General features: G+C 43.5%; 1 protein-coding gene across 1 annotated transcript; it reads right to left on the minus strand.

Moving 5' to 3' along the window:
* Nucleotides 1-17,401: 17,401 nt before the first annotated feature.
* Nucleotides 17,402-18,973, minus strand: dand5 (DAN domain family, member 5). Its single transcript, XM_041036784.1, has 2 exons — nt 18,155-18,973; nt 17,402-17,801 (listed from the first exon to the last, which is right to left on the minus strand). The coding sequence occupies exons 1-2, from the start codon at nt 18,632-18,634 to the stop codon at nt 17,502-17,504; spliced, it is 780 nt and encodes a 259-aa protein (XP_040892718.1). The 5' UTR covers nt 18,635-18,973; the 3' UTR covers nt 17,402-17,501.
* Between the last annotated feature and the right edge of the window lie 2,474 nt (nt 18,974-21,447).

Consider the following 21,447-nt stretch of genomic DNA (forward strand, 5'->3'; position numbering starts at 1 on the left):
GGATTATTACTGGAGCTATGGGGAAAGGTGGAGAGGCATTTTAGGGAAAGGGAAACAAGAGAGTGAGAGAAAGGAGAAATAGGAGGCATCACTTCTTCTTCTACTTCTACATAAAGCCATGGATGAAAAGTAGCACCTGTGCACCAAGCTATGACAGAAATGACATTAGCATAAGGACACTAGGATGGACCGCTCCAAGAATGGAGTTAGCGCCTTCAACATCCAAACCCTCACACACACACACACCCTTCTCCCTGTCTGCATTTCATTCTGTCTTTCTCACAGACAGAGACTACACCCCACCTCCCTCCCTCCCTCTGCACCTTTCTCTTCAGAGGGAATGGGCATTTTCCCAGGGTTATTATCACATGCCAGGTGCCCCCACCCCGCCACCCAATCCCGTCCTTCATATATATACACACACATACATCGCACCCCCACCCATCTTTTCCCCCCGTTCCTCTCCCCTCCTCTCTCCCAGCACCTACCACACACCCTTGCCATTTCTCTCTCCCCCAAAGCGCCAGCGCAGCCCCACCTCGCGGTGCCAAAGTGGGCAGCCTCTGCCTTGGCGTTGCCTGGGCCTTCTGGTGCCCTAGATAGCTGCGTGAGTGTGCGTGCATGTGTGTGTGTGTGTGTGTGTTTGTGAGCACTGGCCCAGCTCTGTGCGGACACAGCCAGCCCTTTAAACTGTGTCAAGGCTCCAGATGCTGGGAGAGACTCGGATTAACACAGGCGTTTGTATGCAGACACACACGCACAAACAGACACACAAAATAGTCTGTCGGCCCATATATTGCATCATACTTCCAATACTTTGAGGTTTCATGTTTTGACAAAAGCCTGAGTGAGTCTAGACCTAAAAGCAAAGTACGAAAAAGACAAAGAAGAGACCACGTACCTGCTTCAATATTTATGAAAACAAATTCACTTTTAAAGCAGCACCGTGTCAGCTTCCTTTTAAACCTACAAACCCTCTTTTATGACATTAATAAAATGCTGGATCACACACTGAAATGTATGAGATGGGATACAAAGGTATCAGGGATCCTATGGCGAACCAACAGACCCTGGCAGTGCTCTGAGATGATGCACTGATGCCAACGCAGCACCTCAGAGAGTGGATTTGGATTAGGCAGACAGAGAAAAGGACCTCGGAGACCTGACATACACACACACCCCAGTGTCCGTACACTAGCCCTTTAGCAGCATGCCACTACCCTGAGGGCATGAATGCACACACACACACTCACACAAATATGCAAAGACACACACGAATACCAACCAAGTGTCCACCTACTGTTTCTTTAGTATCGTGCCACTGCCCTTAGGGTATGCAGATCTACACACACACAATAAATTCACACAAACACACACCAGCATACACATTCCACTGGTGATTCTGACATCATTGCAACTGAACACAGTGAATAGGACTAAAGTGATGTGAATGATAGCGAATTACCAAGACAGTCCCCCGCAAACTAGCAAAGGCTACAGACTGCTAATTACAAGTATGCAAGCATGTGTGTCCAAGTGTGTGAAAAAGAGAGAGTGAGTGAATGTTTTCTTCCAGTGTTCAGCGTCTCTCTCTCTCTCTCTCTCTCTCTCTCTCTCTCTCTCTCTCTCTCTCTCTCTCTCCGTGTCTTGCTGAGCAGTAGTTATGGTGCCAGTTATGGAGTGTTTGCCATAGCAGGGAGCTGCCTTGGCACCGTGCCCTAATTTAGGGGAATTAAAAAGCACTAGACAGGCCCCTTTGTGGCACCGTGCGCCCGCTTTAATCTCCCCACGCCTCAGCGGGCACCCAGAGCACCAGGAGTGGGCACCGTGCCCACATGACCCCAGGCAATATGGAAATCGCCACCAAAAATCCTAACTAAGCGCCGAGCCCTGCCCCTGGTGCACAGTGTACACAGTACACACAGACATGCGCAAAGCAATGCTAGCACGCACACACACACACATACACATGGCACAAGAGGGACAACACCCTGCTCACAATGGTGCTTTGCACTCTTGTACTCATGAACACACACTTACACATATGATTAAAAACATGAAAAAGTAATTGCAGGCTGTTCACGTGTACACAATTACACCACTGAAATACACACAAGCAAAGGCTCACATAGGTGTTTCAGAGGGCCACAGGGGCATGAAATGAAATACTCCTGCTGTTGTCCCTGTTGGCACACATGACAGCATGTACACACAGACACACATGCCCGTTCACTTTTCCACTCATCCAAAGTTGGTGCGTGTTCTCTTTGAAGTGTAGGTGTGTGTAATGCTTGTCATGAGGTCATCCATCAGGGCTAATGAAACTGGCAGACCCTGACACTGTCTCACTGGGCAGCACCGCTGGCGCCACAAGCTAACTCAAGGAGAAATGGACTGATTTAATTACACAGCGAGGGCACACGAGCACACGCACACACATGTAAACACACCTGCACGCTCGTGCACAGAGAGAGAAGGACATACGCAAAGCATGCGCACAGGCGCTCCTTGCATGCAGGTACATAATCATGAGTAAAAATGTAATCACAATCAGAAATACACACATTAAAAAGCCAAAAGTTAGAAAGCACGCACACACACACAAAAACAGCTCTCAACACTCCATCAAATATTGCCCATTAGCCACTTCTTGCCAACAACATGTAATGGCAGCTAGCACACTGATGCCACCTTTTAAAGTAGATTTTTTTTTAAAAAAGAGCTCAAACATGGAAGTTAACCTTTTCTAATGAACAGAACTTGGTGCATCATCATAGTATCACCACCATTATCTCTACAGCAAAACTCATTGGAGGCACTATTAGCGAGCTAGCTGCCCCTCCTCACTGCAGGTTCACAATGTTCCCTTTCCTAAAACAAAGACCCACTTTGGCCCTGGAACAGGACGCACTCCCATCCCTCTCTCTTTCCCCAGTTCCTCTCTCCCTCCTTGCTCTCTCTCTCTCTCTCTCTCTCTCTCTCTCTCTCTCTCTCTCTCTCTCTCTCTCTCTCTCTCTCTCTCTCTCTCTCTCTCTCTCTCTCCCTGTCCATTTGTCTCCCTACTGGTTTCACTTAATAAGCTTCAAAGGTTTCTGGGCAACGTGGCTTTCAAAAAAAAAAAAAGTTACCATGGCATTTTTTTGGCACACAGCATCTTCCCTCTTGCTGAGGATATGGGGTTGCCATGACATCGGTGGGCACCTTATAAAGCATACAATTGTGTATGTGTGTGTGTGTGTGTGTGTGTGATGGACATCTTGTGTCAATCTCAGCTAAATGCTTGGACACTGGTAGGAAACCCAGGACAGCGGCAACCCGAGCGGCAGAGTTCAGCTTTGCCTGTCAGCTCGTGCTTAGAGACAACTGTATCCGCTGACACACACACACACACACACACACACACACACACACACACACACACACACACACACACACACACACACACACACACACACACACACACACACACACACACACACACAAATGCATACACTACAAAGGACTCTCTCATCCTACTCTTTTCTGTTCTCTTCTATTCTATGGATGATTGACATGAAAGTTTTCATGTACTCTTACTGTTTCAGCACTTTTCAAACTGTATATATGTGAACATGAAATATAAATACAGCATGACATGTTTTTGGCTTTGACATATTATTCATTAATAAACTCCACAACAAAAGAACTGGCTAAGAGTAAACAGCATACATGCATTTTCTGCAAGTACATTCTGTGTTTGTTTTGGTTAAACTTACCCCAGAGAGTCTCAAATCCAAGAGCTAACTTTAAAATTGGCTCTGGATTTTCACTGATGGTTAATGTTTTCACACTGGCATCTCTCTATGATTCTGCTAATGTTTGTGTGTGCTTGTGTGTGTGTGTGTGTGTGTGTGTGTGTGTGTGTGTGTGTGTGTGTGTGCATTTTTCTGTCCATGCAATCCCATCCAAAACAATTAACAGTGAGTGCCGAAGTAACCTGCAATTCTCAGTCAGAAATATATGCAACTGACAGTGATGAATTCAGCAGCGGGGAATACAAAGGGTCAGAGCCACAGTAACTATGCTAATAATAATCTGAGCCTGTGAGTATTTTTGTGTTTTGTGTACAAGTAATATATGACGTGGATTAGTCTTGTTCTTTTTGTGATTGTCAAATGGATCATCGACCTCAAAGTTGTATTTTGCTAAAAGTGAAACTACAGTTTTGTGCGTCTGGCTTCGACAGTCACCGCACACTACGGCCCAGTTCAGCCTCCACTAATGTGAAATGAATGGGAGCCATGAAAAAGTGCGGCACATCCCTAATTTTGGCCAAATCTTTCCACACACCGAACACAGTACAGATTTGAATTTAGGCTGATCAAAAATAAACCTTTCCTAAAATGTGTAACAACTGACCGTTGCTTGTATAATGTTATTATTTTTATAAAAATGAAAGTGACAAAAATAGTGCAATAGTAGTCAGTTCTTTGTTTCTGTTTTATCCGGTTAGCTCTAAAAAAACAATCACCACATCGTCATTGCAGACCTCCTCAGAAAATGAAAAGCTTCACCAAGAGGAGTGAAGACAGCATAATTCAATTCAATTCAGTTTTATTTATACAGCACCTTCCACAAACAAAATTGTCTCAAAGCGCTTTACAGAGACCCAGAGCCTGACCCCAGAGCAAGCACTTAAAGTGACAGTGGCAAGAAAAAACTCCCAGTGTAATAGTAATTGTGCTCCACATACCCTCATACATACACTACATCCATGCAATCCTATGGACAGGGCCTCTAGTGGCCTCTAGTGGTTTATATATGTTACTATGAAGTTACATTTCATTAGTAGATTCTCTGGACCCTTTAAACAGGTGTATCCCAAATCCATGCCACATACTAATTCTCATGAGATGACATACTAATCATCTTAATATACTGTTAATATAAGAGATGTCAAGATATTTTTCCTAAGGTTTAACACTTATTTATTTGAGATCTACTTAAGATCTTTCTGGGGCTGTTTCACCACCATCCACAATCAATATTCATTTTTTCCAGTGTGAACACACTACAAACACGACCATATAACCCTTCAGATACAGGACTATACACACTGACCTGCACCATTCAAATACTTTGTCATGCTATTTATAGTGTAATCCACGCACAAGTGCTCATATTACATGGACTCAACATGTTCCGCCAACAAAAAACTTATCAGAAAGTCTAGCCCTTAAAACATCATAAATGAGCAATAAGATATGAAAATGACTTTATCTTCAGTCTCACTTAAAACACTTAACAACCACAGCCTTCCCTCTCTCTAGGGAGACCACTAAACCTGCTTGTTGTAGTAGCCACTGGTGATGTCCCTGCACATAACTGTGCACAAAGAGAAATGTTTGACTCCCGGTTACAGTTAATTCTGCTTTATATAAGATTCTCATGAGACAGTATGTTCATAATTTAGGTTTTAAAAAAATAAAAACATCAACAGAATATCTTAAATCCCCCCCAAAAATTCTGATAATGTATTTCAAAGCAAAAGCTCCAAATGCTGTATTACAGCAAGAGTTTGTTTTGCTTATACCAGAGAAAAGAATCATGATCCTTATAAACACCAAAGAGCCTACAGGGGATTTACCAAATCAGTTTTTGAAATATTAAGGAAATAAAAACAAAGAACCTTCATTAAATTTTTAGCAAATGTTCATATAATCTTGTGTTTTCCTCAGAATTAGTGCCATCTGTCCTATGTCCTATTGAGCTTACTGTCCCTCTTGTCTGCTCTTGCAAAGCTTTGTGTGACCTTTTCCAAGCTACCAGGAATGTGGATCATCTCGGGCTTTGCCAAAGTTTGCCTCACTCCCCTAAAAGATAAGAAAACACCGCTTAACATGAGTAAGACAGGACAAATTATCCATAAACAAAAATGTTGGTTTAATTTCAAACTTTCCAAAAATGAGACAATTTTTTTGTTTTCTGGGTGAGATGTGAGCATAAATCAGGCCAATAAGAGGAAACAGAGGATTGTAAAAGCTTTGGAAATAAGTCTCTGACAAGTTCTGCAGTTGCAGTGGATACGTGCAGTAAAACACCCTACAAAGCTCAGGTCATATAATTTGCCTTCTCCCCCCAAAAAAATCCCTCCCAAGGCCCCCAGAACACGAGTTTAATAGTTATTCTTATTAGCCCGTACAACTGCTGGGAGCCCGCAAAATAAAATAGCTGTTTTTCTGTTGATCTGTTTACGCTCGCCTGAGGAACTTTACCGCCGAAGGAGCCAAGACTCCAGAGCAAAAAAACCTTTCTCTCTCTCCCTCACAGCCAAAGTGGACTTATTATGTTACTGATGGCAGAATTCCCAGTGTGGAATTAGGACTTTGAGCTCCGATAACGTTCCTGAATCCCAGCACGGTGCTGCTTTTACTGGTGGTGGTCACACACTGCTTTCTGTCTTGCCCTGAGCCAAACCAGCCGAGGAATTAGTCACTAATAGGGGGACAACTTCAGGCTGCTACTGTTTCCCATACTGATGAAGAAAGAATATAATTGTACAATGATCTTTGTGATGTTGTGGGGGTTCAGAAATGTTTAAACCGTAGGTGAATAGGTTTTGAATTCTTAACTTTATCTCTGTGCGGTTTGAGATCGTGCTTCTGAATTTTTGCATTCATACATCTGTGATCTGACTCCTCACACAGCCTCCAAACCAGAAATGGAACCAGCTATAGCATTCAGTGACCTCCTCGTCTGTTTCAAACCTCCCTGTACATCTAGCTCCTCATTGTTAGCAGTATAGCCTCTGTGCCCTTGTGTTGCCATAGTAAAACAATAGAGTGCAAATCTTCCAATCTCCTTAATGTTCACTAATCTAATGAGTGCGGCGGGGATATTAAGCAGATTGCTGAGCATTACGTTTTACCATTAGAGACGCAGCCACCAGCTATTTCAGCACTTCTGGGCTCTTTTCCTCGAAAGCCCCCCAAAAATCTGATTTTACCATTATTTCTCCAGTCTGATCCTATCGGCCTGCTGCGTCTTGGGTAGATTATGATTTGGCATGATGAGGAGAAGTAATCAAATCATGCTGCTGCTGCTAAGTGTGGTTACTGCTGAGTGTGGGAGAAAGTGAGTGGGAGTATGTGTGACCATGTGTATATGAGTGTGTGTGTGTTTGACAGTGAAATAGAAAGAGAAAATGGCAGGATAACAAGCCAAGTTAATAAAGGGAAACAATTAGGACATAAAAGATTGATATGGCTCACAGATTTTAATGCTCTTGTCTGTCTTAATGAAATCCCTTCGACTATATCTCCTTCTCTCTCTCACACACGCACATATAAAGACATGTACACACTCATTATAGTGGTCTCATTGCTTCCCTCAGGCTCTCTTGACAGGTGTGGCTCCCACACACACAAACACACATAGATAAACATTCACAAACGCGTACACACTCTCTCACATGCATGCACACACACACACACACACACACACACACACACACACACACACACACACACACACACACACACACACACACACACACACACACACACACACACACACACAAACCAAGCCCTACAGGGCATTTTCCCTATCCTGGGACTGCACAATGGGCACTTTGTACACCCTCCCACCTCCCCACCCCAGCCCTTACCATCAACCCCCCACCGGCTTCCAGCACATCCCTCTTTAAATGGGAGATTATGCAAATGAGCTCACACCACCGCGGCACCCCACATATAAGTGATGTGCATTCAGTGAAATCTGTAGCCTGTCTATGGGAGCATATATGGGAGTCAGCACATGAATGTTTCTACTCACTGAGAGAAGGATGTGGCCTAAATTCACAGTAGATGTCCCAGGTGTTGGAACCACGCTAGAATATTTCTCCTATCAGTCACAAGCTGCAGTGTCTTATTGTTTCTTTTCTTATTTATTTTATGCCTAAATTTTTTTTTTTACTTAAAATATGTTTGGAAAATTTCTCCTTACACCAGCAAAAATACTTCCAATGCTCGCAGGCGGATCTCTAGACTCACGGCTGAGAGAATAAAAGATTATCTGATCTGTAGCAGCTGTGAATGGACTGATGGAAGAGCACTTACAATATGGTGCTTGGAACAAATTCACTGAACAAGTACAGTCAGAAATGTGCACCATATCAGAAGGACAATTAATCCCAGTAGTGGGAGAAGTATACGAATCGTCCACTCAAGTAGAAGTAGCAAAACCACAGTATAATAATACTCTATTACGAGTAAAACAGTCCCTATCAGTGTTATGGTGGAGCCAATTCAGCTACTTTCCATCGTAACCTATATGAATCTAAAATGCATTATATATTTTCTACAGCAGTCATCAAGTTTTGTATGGAACTTAAAATCTAAATGGTACAGGATGCATGACTGAAATAAAGGTAGTAGAGCAAAAAGGACAGTATTTCCCTCTGAAATGTAGAGTAGTAGAAGTATAAAGTGGATGTACAAAACTATACTGAAGTACAGTACTTGCGGAAATGTACTTAGTTACTTCCCACCACTGGTGGTGGAGGAAGTATTCAGATCCTTTACTTAAATAAGAAGTAGCAATACAATAAAGTAAAAATATTCCTTTACAAGCAAAATTCCTATATTCAAAATGTGATGTACTAGGCAGAAAAAAGGGCTCAGAATATCTGTAAATCACTGGATTATTATAAACGACATATATCACTGTTTGTGCAGCATTCTTTGTTTCAGCTTGTATAGATAGAGCTAATCTGAATTTATATTCTATTGGTCAGACTGACCTGTTGGAAATTCATTGTATTTGATGAACTCATAGGTTTGGCATATGAAAACTCTGCAAAGAAACTACAGCTGTTCAAAAAAATGTATTGGAGTAGCAGCGAAGCAGCGTAAAATGCAAATACCTAAGTAAATACCTCAAAACGGCACTGCAGAACAGTACTTCTACGAGTAATTATTTTCATATCTGTGACTGAACATCGATTCTACATGTGGGCAAAAGGGCAGAAATAAAAAAGAATTCAGAAATTTGAGGGAAAGAAATATGAGCATCTCTGGGTCCTCTGGTGAAGCCAAGTTAATTTATGACTTCCAGATAAGAGTCAGGTGATTAAAAACCACCCTCAGTCCAAATGTGAGAACATTTCTGTCAGGTAAAGTGCAGGATAGCTGCAGTACAACTGGAAGTTTGGCTTCTAAACACAGACAGTGCCTATGCTCACTTCCATAGGGTGCCGATTAAATAAGTGTGTAGACAGAGACATACCAGAGATGAACATGCGCATGTACACGCAAACACACACACACCACAGGCTCGTTACATACAGCAGTTAGATTCGGGGTCAGGCTGGGACACAGGTTACCACAGGGTTAAAGCCTCGTGCACATGAGAAAAACAGCAGAAACAGATTTAAGAGAGAGGTGGATGCCAAGAGTGCCATCTGTTTTAGTTACCCCCCTTTCCAGTTTCCTCTCTCTCCTCTCCTCTCCCATCCCTACCCGGCTTTCTCCATCTTTGTCTCCCTGCACATTCCCCCTTTCCCAAGTCCCTCTAAAGCCACATACATATTTTGACAACAGTGAAATATTACCATTCATTATTTGTCTTCCACAGTGCTCGAGCACTGATAATAAACTAAGATGGTATAGATACAAGGACGGGTGTGGGGGTGGGGTGGGAGGGGGGGAGTGGGGGGGGGGGTAAGATAAGTCCAAATCTGGCAACCGTCTCAAGTGTAATGACACCTCCATCTCTATGGAAAACCATCCCCTTTTGTCTTCACTTGCATGGGAGCTCTTTCTTTTTACTGTTTTGTTCCCAGAAAACCCATGGAACATTTGCCAACATTTTTAAGAGCTGCGAAAAGCAGGATTTTTTTTTTCTCTGCTGGTTTTTTAAGTCTTCCACCTCGCAGGTGTTTCTTTTTAAGGCATGCTCGACAATGCCAAGCTCATCTTGGCTCGTCTTGAATGCCGCAGGCCTCGGGGGGGAGAGAAGGAAAAAAAAAAAAAAACGAGGTTGGAGAAATCTTATTGATTAGCAGTTGTCGCTTCCCTTTTCTTTACCTCACTATGGCTCTCCTTTGCTGCCTCTCTCACTCTATCTCCACTCACTTTTCAAGTGTTGATAGGGGGATGAGAAACCTTTGTAGGACAGGCCAAGACTAAAAAGAAAAAAAAAAAACAGTAAAAATAAATCTTAACTGTAACTTAAAACCCTCTGCTCTCTCTCACAGGAAGCGACTGGACTTGAAGTGTCAAAGAACAAAGCTGCAGCTTTAAATAAGACTTTTTGAATGTTGCATGAAGAGCGGTTACAGCCTACATCTGAGCGTGGGTTTGTGTGGAGCGTATGAAGTTCAGGTGTCAGAGAGTCTCAGAAAAGTCCAACTAGCTCAAGGCCTGAATGTGGGGCTTTTATTAAGTGGTGTCTAATTTCCCTCAGACCTTTAGGCAAAACACTGGCTTCATAGATGCCGTCAAAACTGATTTATGATGCACGCCTACATGTAATACAGAAAATGAAAAAGTAATCAATCTTATCTCATTCTGATGTGCTCATGTTTGTCTGATTAGTATTCTGTGGGTAATTGACACAATTGCAGCCAAAGCCGGGTTCATTAATGTTAAGACAGATTGCTGCTCGTTAGAGCCACCATGTGGTGCAAACACAAACAGCAGTCGCCTTCCTGCAAGTGGACTTGATAACTGCTTAGGCCATGTTTAGTCTTAACAAAACGTCATGTAAAAGTAATGACTGCAATAAGTAATAATAAAAGCATGTTACTGCCCTTGAGTGAATGAAAAATTATTCAGGTTTTTGAATTAGAGAGGAGAGAGAAAGACAGAATAAACAGGTGGACTGCCGGTTAGGATCAGTGATACGCCGGCTGGGTGGAAAGAAACACAGGACAAGAGAGAGGGAGGGGGATAGCTCAGAGAGAGGGATGAAAAGAGGGAGCAGGGAAAGAAGTACCATCTGTTTTTTTAGGGACAGGGAAGATAAAAATGTGAGTAGCAGTCAGAATGAGGCAGAATGTTAGTATAGACTGAGGGTGTGAGAGGACTCTGAGTACAAGGGGAGGAAACTAAGGGGCACGGAGAGGTAAGGGAGAAAGGGCAGATAAGAGGGAGGTGGACAGATGGAAGACAGGAAGATGAGAGAGGGAGAGAGAGTGAGAGAGAGCGAGGAAGAGAGGGGACCAGAGATTGGGTCTGGCAGCGGTGTGAGCGCACTGGGCACGCTCACATCAGGAGGGGACATGACTCGACATGCCGGCTCAGCCCAGCTGGGTCAACGCTCTGCACTGCCATGTTGTTTTGGCTTGGCGCTCACCCCTCCTGCAAACACACACGCATACATGCTCAAGCGCACAAACCAACAAACAAATCCAGTTACCCCCAGCTCGCTCCCTCATTCTCCCTCTGCCTGTCTCATATCTAGACACACACTCACTCACAGGCAAACACACACAAGCTCACACCCAAAATGCCATGGTTTTGGCTAGCGCCGGCCGGGCGGGCGAGGGCCCTGGACTAATGGAAACGCCAAACTCGTTACTCTAACGCTGGGTGACAAGGGCACCTTGGGCTGCAGATGTTCCTGCTGATGACAGATGGAGCCTGGCACTGCCAGGGGACAGTGGGCCAGGCCTGCGCCAGCTCCATGCCACCTGCACCCCTCCTCTGTACCCCTCCACACAAACTCAAACATACACACACTCCCTTGCTTTCTCACTTGGCCTATCTCTCTTGAACACTGGCGCACTGCCCCCCCTCCCTTTTTTTTTTTGCCCCCACCTCCTATGTGCATGTCTGTCTCTCTCTCAATCACTCTTCCTCTTTCTCTCTCTCTCTCTCTCTCTCACACACACACACACACACACACACACACTGGCATGCTACTCTTCCTCCTCTACCCACTGTGAGGATGACTGTTTGTGGACAGATATCTACCACACTGGCAGAATGAGTTGGATAAATTGTGTCTGTGTTGGTATTGATCCTATTAACAGACAGAACAGAAATTAGTGTTTCATGACCATGATTCAAGATGAGGAAATTAACAAACTGTTTTTTTTTTTGTTTTTTTTTTGTGAACTGTCCACTGCAGCATCCCAACAAGGGGCGAAACAAAAACGAATGTTTGTCGCACATTCTGTCAGCACTATCTGATGACTGAGTGTAATGCAAAGCCATTTCCACTTTTGAGCAAAAAGTGGATTCCAGATCAGCTAATGCATGATGGAGACTGTGTAATGATACCATTTATCTTCATGGAAGTGATGACAGGCTTCTGGAGGTGATTCGCCGGCCTGGCTCAAAGAGACAGTCCACCAGGATAATTTGCTTGATGCTGTTAGTCGCCAGATTACCAGAGTGCGCTCAGCTGTAATTTTGATGATGGTGGTTTTCACAAGAATGCTGCTTTCAACTCACCATGAAATTCTGTCTTGAATGTCACCAGTGATTCGTCTTACAGTGTCACTGTGCAGGGGTGGGGGGGGGGGGGGGGGGGGGGTGGCGGGGGGACACAAAATTATTGCAGCTTATCGTGTGAAAAGTAGGATAGCTAGTTTTACATGTATTTAATGTGCCTCAACCACATTTCTTACTTTAGCTTCTGGTCAAATGTTACAGACAAATAAAATGGAAATGGGCCAGATGGGATGGACATGTGAGGAAACCAAAGGAAGGTAAAACCCAGAGTTCACATCAAAGTCTTTTTCTCACACAAAATACGAGGAGATTCTGGAAAAGCGTTTGTTCTGCCACGCCAGCTATAAATCCAGGCACATCGTCTGTCAGTCTGGGATTCCAAGTGTTGAAAGAACACCAAGACACCAGAGATTCATATGTTTGCCGTTTCATAAATTTTGATAAATCTGACCAGGCCCGGTAGCCAAAGCGGTGTCTCCAGCTTGGCCCAGTGTGGTCTTTCCCACTGTTGGAATTTGTGGAGTGTGATATTGAACGACTCTGTGATTAATGTGCATTTTGACATTGAAATTTTCTAGAAGTCATGTGAGTGGTAGACAACAATGTGCGTGGGCATAATCAAAGTTTCATCGGAGCTTATGAATCTGTCAGCATATAAAACCATCTAGAAGATTCCAGCGTTGCGTTGCGGCTGCAGGTTTTTGGAGCCCTTTTCGGTGCTACGTATGACTGCCCTTTTCAGTGCTGCAACCCCCTCCTCTACACTTTCACCACACTTGCATCAAGTCTGCATCCCTCCACCCCTCCCTTTGCCCACTTCATCCAAAAACCATGTGTGGCGTGTCATTTCAACTCCCTCCACGCTGAAGAAGGGCCCCTAACAAAACAAAACAATTATCTCTTCCCTCGTTAGGACCTGGCTTGCATCCCCTCTCCCTCTCTAACTCCCCTCTTTCTCCTGCCGGACCTGGCCTTCGCTCTCTCCTTCTGTAGCTGTCTCTGTGACAATAAGTTGGACTGAGGGTCTCTTAAGTGGTTCTGGAGTGGAGCATTTAGCTGATTTTAGGCTTCATGTTTCTTTTAAAGACCTCAGCAGGCACAGAGGCACAGGGTGGCTGTGGCATAAAGAAGAGGGGTGAGGTGCCCATGAGAGAAGGATGAAGGGAAGGTAGAGGAGCAGAAGTAGCACAACGGATGATGGCATGTAGTGGTGCGAGGTGGGCGCTGATGTGTGCTGGTGAAGAGGAAGGCGAATGGATGGGTTGGCAGTGGGAGGGAGAGCAGGTTTCACTGTGCCAGCTCTTAATTACTTTAATTGGAGTCATTAGCTAAGTGAGCATGAGAGACATCACCTGCATGGCATGCAGGACCGCACCTGCCACAGCGACATTGCTATCATCATCACACTCCAGCAGAGGCTTTTCTGACAGCTCGACACTCTACTCAAACAAACGCACAAGCACACAAACATGTATACATTTGTAATCTGCATCCAAATGGTCACTGAGCCGGGTATCTGACTTTTTTGGCTTCCAAAGGGGGTAATACTAGAAAAAGTTTGTCATAACAACATGATCAGATTTTTTTTATTTTTTAAAGCAAAGCACTTTCTAGCACAGATAACTGGTAACTGATAGGGATGTCATCACTTAGAAACCAGGAAGTCTAAAATTGTAATCGACTAATGGTGCTTACTCTCATGTGTTCCTTTTATTGCTCAACAAGCCAAGTCTTGTCAAGTCAGACTATGAGTTGAGGCTCAATCTGTGGTTATTTCTTTCACTGTGTTATGAAACAAATCCTCCCTCACTTGATATACCTGACATGCAGAAGGGGCTGACACAAATGGATATTGGATAATTGCTGTGTACAAATGGATCTACAGTAATTACATCTGTTTGTTATGCTTTTTTTATGATCTATTATGTCCAGTCAACAAACATATAACTCACACAAAGGTTAAAAAAAAAAAAAAGGTATACATGCAAGTCAAGTAAATTTCAAGTAAATGTTTGCTGCTTTTCAATCTATACGGTGTACGACGCCCTTTAGCCTTGGAACCTCAGCTCTGAAACACTGAGCAAAATCCAGGTGCTGACATAGAAACACACATTTACCTATTTTATTCTAAACTTTACTTGTGGTACTTTTAGCAGCTAGCAGCAGCGGTAGGAGTACTAGACACTAAAACCACAGTAGGATCTTATCCAGCAACTAACTTTGATGTTGTTCAGATCCGCAGGCTACACCTTTCTCTGTCCTTCTCAGCACCCAACAGACAGCCTGGCAGGCGGGCTGGCATCCAGGCATAGTGGCAGTAGGCTGGCAGGCTTAGCCCGGGGCACCATCTCCAGCAGAGCCAGCTCTGACCAGCTGGTCCAGACTAACACCACAGAGGGAGCATGTACCACCCTATCAGTGGGGGGGTAAATGTTAGCCATGGTCCAGACACCCTCACACCTAGAGCCTGACACCTACAGCAGTAAACCTGTACTGGTGGGATTTAGGTGAGAAAACTCTGTCTGGCCTATGACTTAACAGGTCATCACATTATTTCAGAATATTCCTCCTGGTGTACCCTTTCACCACCCCAATTTATTTCCAGAGAGTGCATGATGGCCCACCGTTCACTCTCACTTGCTGATGCCAGCTCAAGGAACCTGATTCGCAGTCCAATCCTGGTCCAATCAACCGTGATGGTTTAGCTCCTGCAGGGTCCCCAAGTGGCTTAAGAAAATCCTGTGGACCTTCCCCTTTCAGCACTGTTCAGCTAGCTAGATAGCTAGCAGTGTTTGGTCCACCAAACCAAAGCAAGACACGCACAGAAAAACAATAGGGGTAAGAAGCATGAAAATGGTCCAACCCTGGGGAATATTTGTTTTCCAGCCAGTTACCATAAGGCACATAAAACCACAATAAGCACCTCACATGGTTAATTAACGGTATCTACTGGTCTAGAAAAACATTTTTCAAAGTAAAACTTAGGGCGAAAACTAGGCCTCAAATTCTCCATGTATAATTCAGTTTCCCCTTGATACACCTTGATTGAACTGATATCGTTTGAGTCCCCCCTCCATCACGCACACCTCCCAACCATTTCCATGTCTGACAGTTAAAAGGCCTACACACACAGAGAAAGAGCAGGCAGCTCATTGTGCGTTTTAAAGCGCTAACTAGGCCACTTAGCACCCCGTGACGCTGATCTGATCCCCGAGGCGCTGAACTTGGCAGCGGGCCCTCCTCCTTTCGCTCTTTCCTTTCCCCTCGCCATGGGAACCAGGCCATCCTTAATGACGCAGGAGTGCTCCGCCGGATCCCACAATGCAAAGGGGGCTGACATCTGTCTTGCTAAGTGGTGCACTCTCTTGTGCACCTTGTTTGTTCAATCAACAACCGCCCCCTCCTCCACCTCCCCTTCCTCCCTTCTCCCTCCACTATGCCCATTTTCTTTTTTATCTCTCTTTTTTCAGAAAAAAGACAAAAGACTGGAAGAAGAAGAGTGGTACAGAGTTTGGAAAGAATAGACAGTGAGATAGTGAGACCATGACTCCCTCTTCTCCACTATCGTCACCACACAACGGAGCAGTGGGCAGATTTTTATAGATAGCAAGTGGACCGTTGTATAACGACGGAAATGGGTGACTAAACAAGGTGCAGATTTACTTTTTTAATTACTCAGATGCTGCCAATTTACAAACAACCTTCTTCGCAATGTGGAACGACAGTTGAACAAGCCAAATTTGATCACTGCTAGCACGGGTCTGTGCGCCTCCCACCCTCTCCAACTTCGGCGTATTGAGAGAGAAAAAAAAACAAAAAACAAGTGCCAGATTAAAAGTGGCCCGTAATTCCTCATAGTTAAGACCTGGGCAAATATTTGTCCCATCAATATAGGAAAATATAGCCATCAAACCAAGATGTTAATCACATGCTAATGGAATCCAAGGGACTCAATGCACCCCCGTAGTGCAATGAACGCTTTCACTTTTTCCAAAAGCCCAAGTGAATGCAAATGGCCATCTAAGCAGTGATTTTGACAGCATGCCAAGACAACGTAAAGAGCCCCCTTCTTTATGCTCCTCTGGGAACGTATGTAAGGATGTGTGGGATGAGTTCACTTTACCAGGCCCAGGTGCCAGGATATAAATGAATAATAGGTTTTATGGGCCCTAACCGAAAAAAAAGTACATGCACACATAATCACACATGCCCACTCGCTCAAGTGCATCTGTAGTGAATGATGTTCAAATTCCCACAACTACTCTGAAAAGAGATTGGGCATGAGAATAGGTGGTTCCTATACATAATTCAGGGGTCCATGCTGAAACAATTATGTTTGCTTACTGCTAAGTACCCATGCTCAATAGCTCGTTTGCTCTCTAGTTTGGTGCTTTCAGATGTAAGTGGTATGTGCTAAAAGTCGGCAGGAACACAGCTTTTTAATAAAATATAGGAGCTGACACTTGAACGCCTGAATACGAGAGTGGGTGGAAAAAACAACAAATGCTCTTCATGTTTTTACTTGAGCTTTGCATGCAAACTAAATTGCACTTGTAAATCTAACAGTGTTGGCAGAAAACTAATTAGCAATACCGGGCAAAAGGAATGTGTACAAATAGGACATTTTAATGACAATATTACAACACCATATTTCAGTTTAGATTAATCTAAACACAGTTTTGAACATTTGCACAAGTCCAGTGTGGACAGCTTCATCTGTTGCAGAACAGAAAAATGCATGACCAGAACATAGGTCATTTTGTCAACAATAGCTGGTGGAAAAAGCCACAAGAATATTTTACTCTGAAAATAACATTCAGACTCATATAGAAAGTAGAAATGCACATAGTTACATATGAACATATTGATTAGAACTAAAAACTATGTCCCTGTCTAGGCAGCGATTTAACAGAGAACAAAGGTGTCAGTCCAAAAAAAAAAAAAAAAAAAAAAAAAAACTTTACTAGCCTAGAGCTACTTCCCTTATTTCAACTGTAACTGAATAACCATGGTTTTCAGAAAACAAACACGTCATGTAGTTTTGTTACAACAACTGTAAAACACTTACAGCTGCATGGGAGCCATAGCCTCGACACTCCTTTCCTCGCTGCCCGTCTCACACTTGCACTCTTCCACCACCATGATGCGCTTCTCCCGGACCTCGGCTCCACAGCGCAGGGGCAGGGTCACAGTGTGAACTTTGGATGGGGCGCAGCGTGAGCAGGGGGCCCGGCGGTGAAGGGCCCCTGTCCCAGTACCCAACCCAGCAAACTCCCCCTCAGATGGGACAAACAGGGAGCTGCACTGACCGAAACACAGCTTGTTGTGCACTGTCACTATGTCACATCCATCTGCTGTCACATGCTGGGACGATGACAGAGAAGGGCAAGATTAGGCGAAACATCACATCAATATTGTCAGTGTTAATTTACAACACTAATTTACAGCACACTATGTGTTTCTGTAAATCCACACCATTACAGCTAATCCACCACTAGAGCCATAATCAGCTTTATGAGTGAACAGACACCTCTCTAATTGCCACTGAAAAATCAACACTTCCTAACATGGCTATTTCTCTGTTTTACTGTGTAAAAAATCAGTCATCTTAATGCGCTTGTTCATGGACTTTTTTATGTGTGCACAGAAATCTATTTGGCAGAGAAAGGAAATTAAATCCAGACATAACACATGATATAAAAATTTTTGCCTCTTACCTGAGTGAACGGTACTGCAGAGCAAGTCTGTTTAGTGTCCTTCAGGTTAACCGGCAGGGACATGGTCATCTTGTCTCCTTTATTTATGGCTCTCTGCCACATCTGCAGGCCTTGTCTCTTCTTTAGTTCACTTTCAGCAGGGCTTTTAGGGTTCAGGAGGTGTAGTGGACTCACAGGGGCCTTGGAGGCCGGGGCCGGACCTGGACGCCCTCGAGACAAGAAAGCAGGAAAGGACAATCTGGAGCTGAGGGAGGAGACTCTTCTGGGGGTCAATCCCCTTCTGAAGAACCCTGACTGGGCAAGGGAATGAGGGTCCAGCTGTACAACCTTGACTATTCCTCGAAATGGTTCATCTGGTCCACTGCCAGAGGATTCAAATTCAACCCTTGACCCTATCAAAGTGTTGTCAAAAGGGTTGTGAGGAAATGTAAAAGCTACAGCTGTCCAGCTTGACAAAAAGATGAGGCTGAGGAAAGCCATGCTTTGACGCAAAAATAGATGCTTCTTAAAGTTGATCAGAGAAATAGAAACTGTCGAATTAATTTCAAAAACTGACAAAAAAATACAAAAAAAGTTACAGCAGCAATTGTCTGGTGGTATGGTCCAAGGTTCCAAATGGCAACCTTGCTGTCAGTGATTTGCCAGTGTGACGGAGGGTGTCTTATATATAGGTAGTTGCCAGTTCTCACCTGTGTTTCAATGCAAAGAAGGTGTTGTAATTCCCACACCAGACCAGACATCACACCAAGCTTAAAACTCCAGGTCGTGGATGGTTGCCAGACCAGAGAGGATTTCAGGTCATGGTCATAACATGGTCATAAAAAATCTGAAGGGGTCTCTCTGATCTCTGAGTTTCTAAATAATGCAATCTGAAGGTTGATTCCATGGGTTTTATCATTTATTTTTGCTGTAAATTTCATTTATTTATATTACTTTTAGTTCCCTTTAATTCCCTAATCGGTTGTTTAGCTGTCTGTATTGGATTGTGATACCGAACACATCAGTCCAAAATCTCACAGCAAAAGCAAAAGCATTCCATTATATTTCATTAAAACCATACTCAACAAGCAAATGTTATTTTATTGGTTATTATTATTTTGCATCTTGCATACTAGGATTTGCGGATTATTTGAAACTTGTTTTAAGCACCATCGAACACTCATTGGATTCCAGTCCACAGTTTTACTTAGTCTGCTGTAGTTAGAAATCCTATCAACAATAAAGCTCTTCTTTTTAAGTAGGTGTGTCTGTAACCTTTGGCTATAAAGCAATAATGAGTTTATGTCCTCTGTATAAACAAGCAGTCTCGTGTCCATTTATTCCCACAGGCAGCTTCTCAGCCTCTCCCTTGATGTCCCATCATTATGCCATTACACTTCAGTGTGCTCTGTCACCCGTGACCTGATCACACGCTGGCTGTTGATGGCCTGACTTGCTGACAGCGTTGTAATAGAAAGGGTGTTTGCCTTTCTCATAGACACAAGGGTATTAAGAGGCACTTTTCCTCTATTGCCTCCTTTCCACGTCTGTTTCCCATCCGCCGCTTAGCATTATGGTCCAGATAGATGCAGGACTTCAGATTAACACACACAGTGTGTTAATCTGAAGACCTTCTCACCTACACTAACCTGGGACACTCACGCACTGGTTTGTGAGGTGTACAGTGTCAACTTTACTGAGCAATTACAGTATTAGTAGGTAAGGTGTGAGGATGTGTTCAGTATTATTGTGGGGAAATCAAATTCTCAAGATGCAGAATAAGCTTTTTCCACAAGAGGGCACAGTTTACAAATGATTGTCTCCCCTGCTCTCTCATTATTCCACTGTAGAAAAGCCTCTTTTCAATGAGAGTGGCAAGCTATAGTTGAATAAAAACAGTTGCATTACCACCTTGTTTCTCACACACTTACTGTACAGAATGGGTTTAATGCTTCTCAACAAAAGACTGTATTGAAATATTGACTCATCATTAAAATAATTCATTGCAAAGCCTCAGTGACAGATCAAACTAATGATATTGCTACTGCTTCTCACTGGGGTTAAACAGAGTTTAATGTGGCAGTTGTCGAGGCCTTCAAAATTAGGATGAATCACATCTGCAGAAAGGAGAAACTCAATTTAGGAATTCAGTCAGTTATGTCTTCTGTGACAGACTTAAAACAGGCCAAATACCTTCTCCCTATCAGGATTATTTACTTTATTTTGCACAATTTCCTGCTTCTGTTGCTGACGTAGCCACGAGAAATAATGTCAATAAAACCAAATTAATGGATGTATGATAGTAGATGAGTAACTGCTCAGGGGACCACTGCACTGTGTCCTGATTCTTGGGCTGGATCCTCTGAAGGAGGAAGCCTGTGAAGGTGATACTTTCAAAAGGCTGAACCAGTGTGGGATTGTCTCCTCCACTGTGTAGGATACAATCCTGGATAGTTCCCATAAAAAGCTCAGGGAAGCAGCTGTGTTCTGCTGTTTTCTCTTATAAAAATGAAAAATACTGTACACTTGTATTTTTTGTGTCATTAATATACAACGATGTATGAATGGCACAGTAAAAATGCATTCATTCATAAATGATGGTAAATATACAAAACACATGTTGTATTAGGGCGGATTTCAATGTATTATGCTACTGTATTGGAGAACAAACAATAGACGACTGTACTAAATAAGAAGTGTCAGCACCATGTGTCAGGTAGCGATGGAACCACATGTGACAGTAGAACCTGCTGCTACAGCAGTCAGTGCTGAGCACACATTAAACTTAACTAAACTCCACTAAAGCCACACACACACACACACACACACACACACACACACACACACACACACACACACACACACACACACACACACACACACACACACACACACACACACACACACACACACACTATAATCAGTCATGTGTAATCTAAACTGTCATGAAATGTTTCAGCAGCTGTTAACCTTTTGAAATGTCATTGACTCACACTGGATAAAGCAAAGTGAAGCTGTTCAGACCACGAGGCTTAACCATATGGAACACTTACACCTTTCCATACCCCCTAAGCAATTAAATAGCTGTTCACTGATAGTATTTATTATTGAGGGCTGTCGACTGACACCCTTGAGGCAATCCACCAAGTGTCCCAATACACTGAGGCTGTTGGAGGATTTGATGGAAGTAAAATGAGCTGCAAAAATGAGAAAAAGCCCTGAAACTGTCTGTGATTGAAAGTGTTGATATGAAAAACTCATGAACTCTGAGAGGCATTTAAAACCACAGATGTGTTTTTATCCTTGTAATAAAA

Source organism: Toxotes jaculatrix, chromosome 4 (genome assembly GCF_017976425.1).
Source record: "Toxotes jaculatrix isolate fToxJac2 chromosome 4, fToxJac2.pri, whole genome shotgun sequence".
NCBI lineage: Eukaryota > Metazoa > Chordata > Actinopteri > Toxotidae > Toxotes > Toxotes jaculatrix.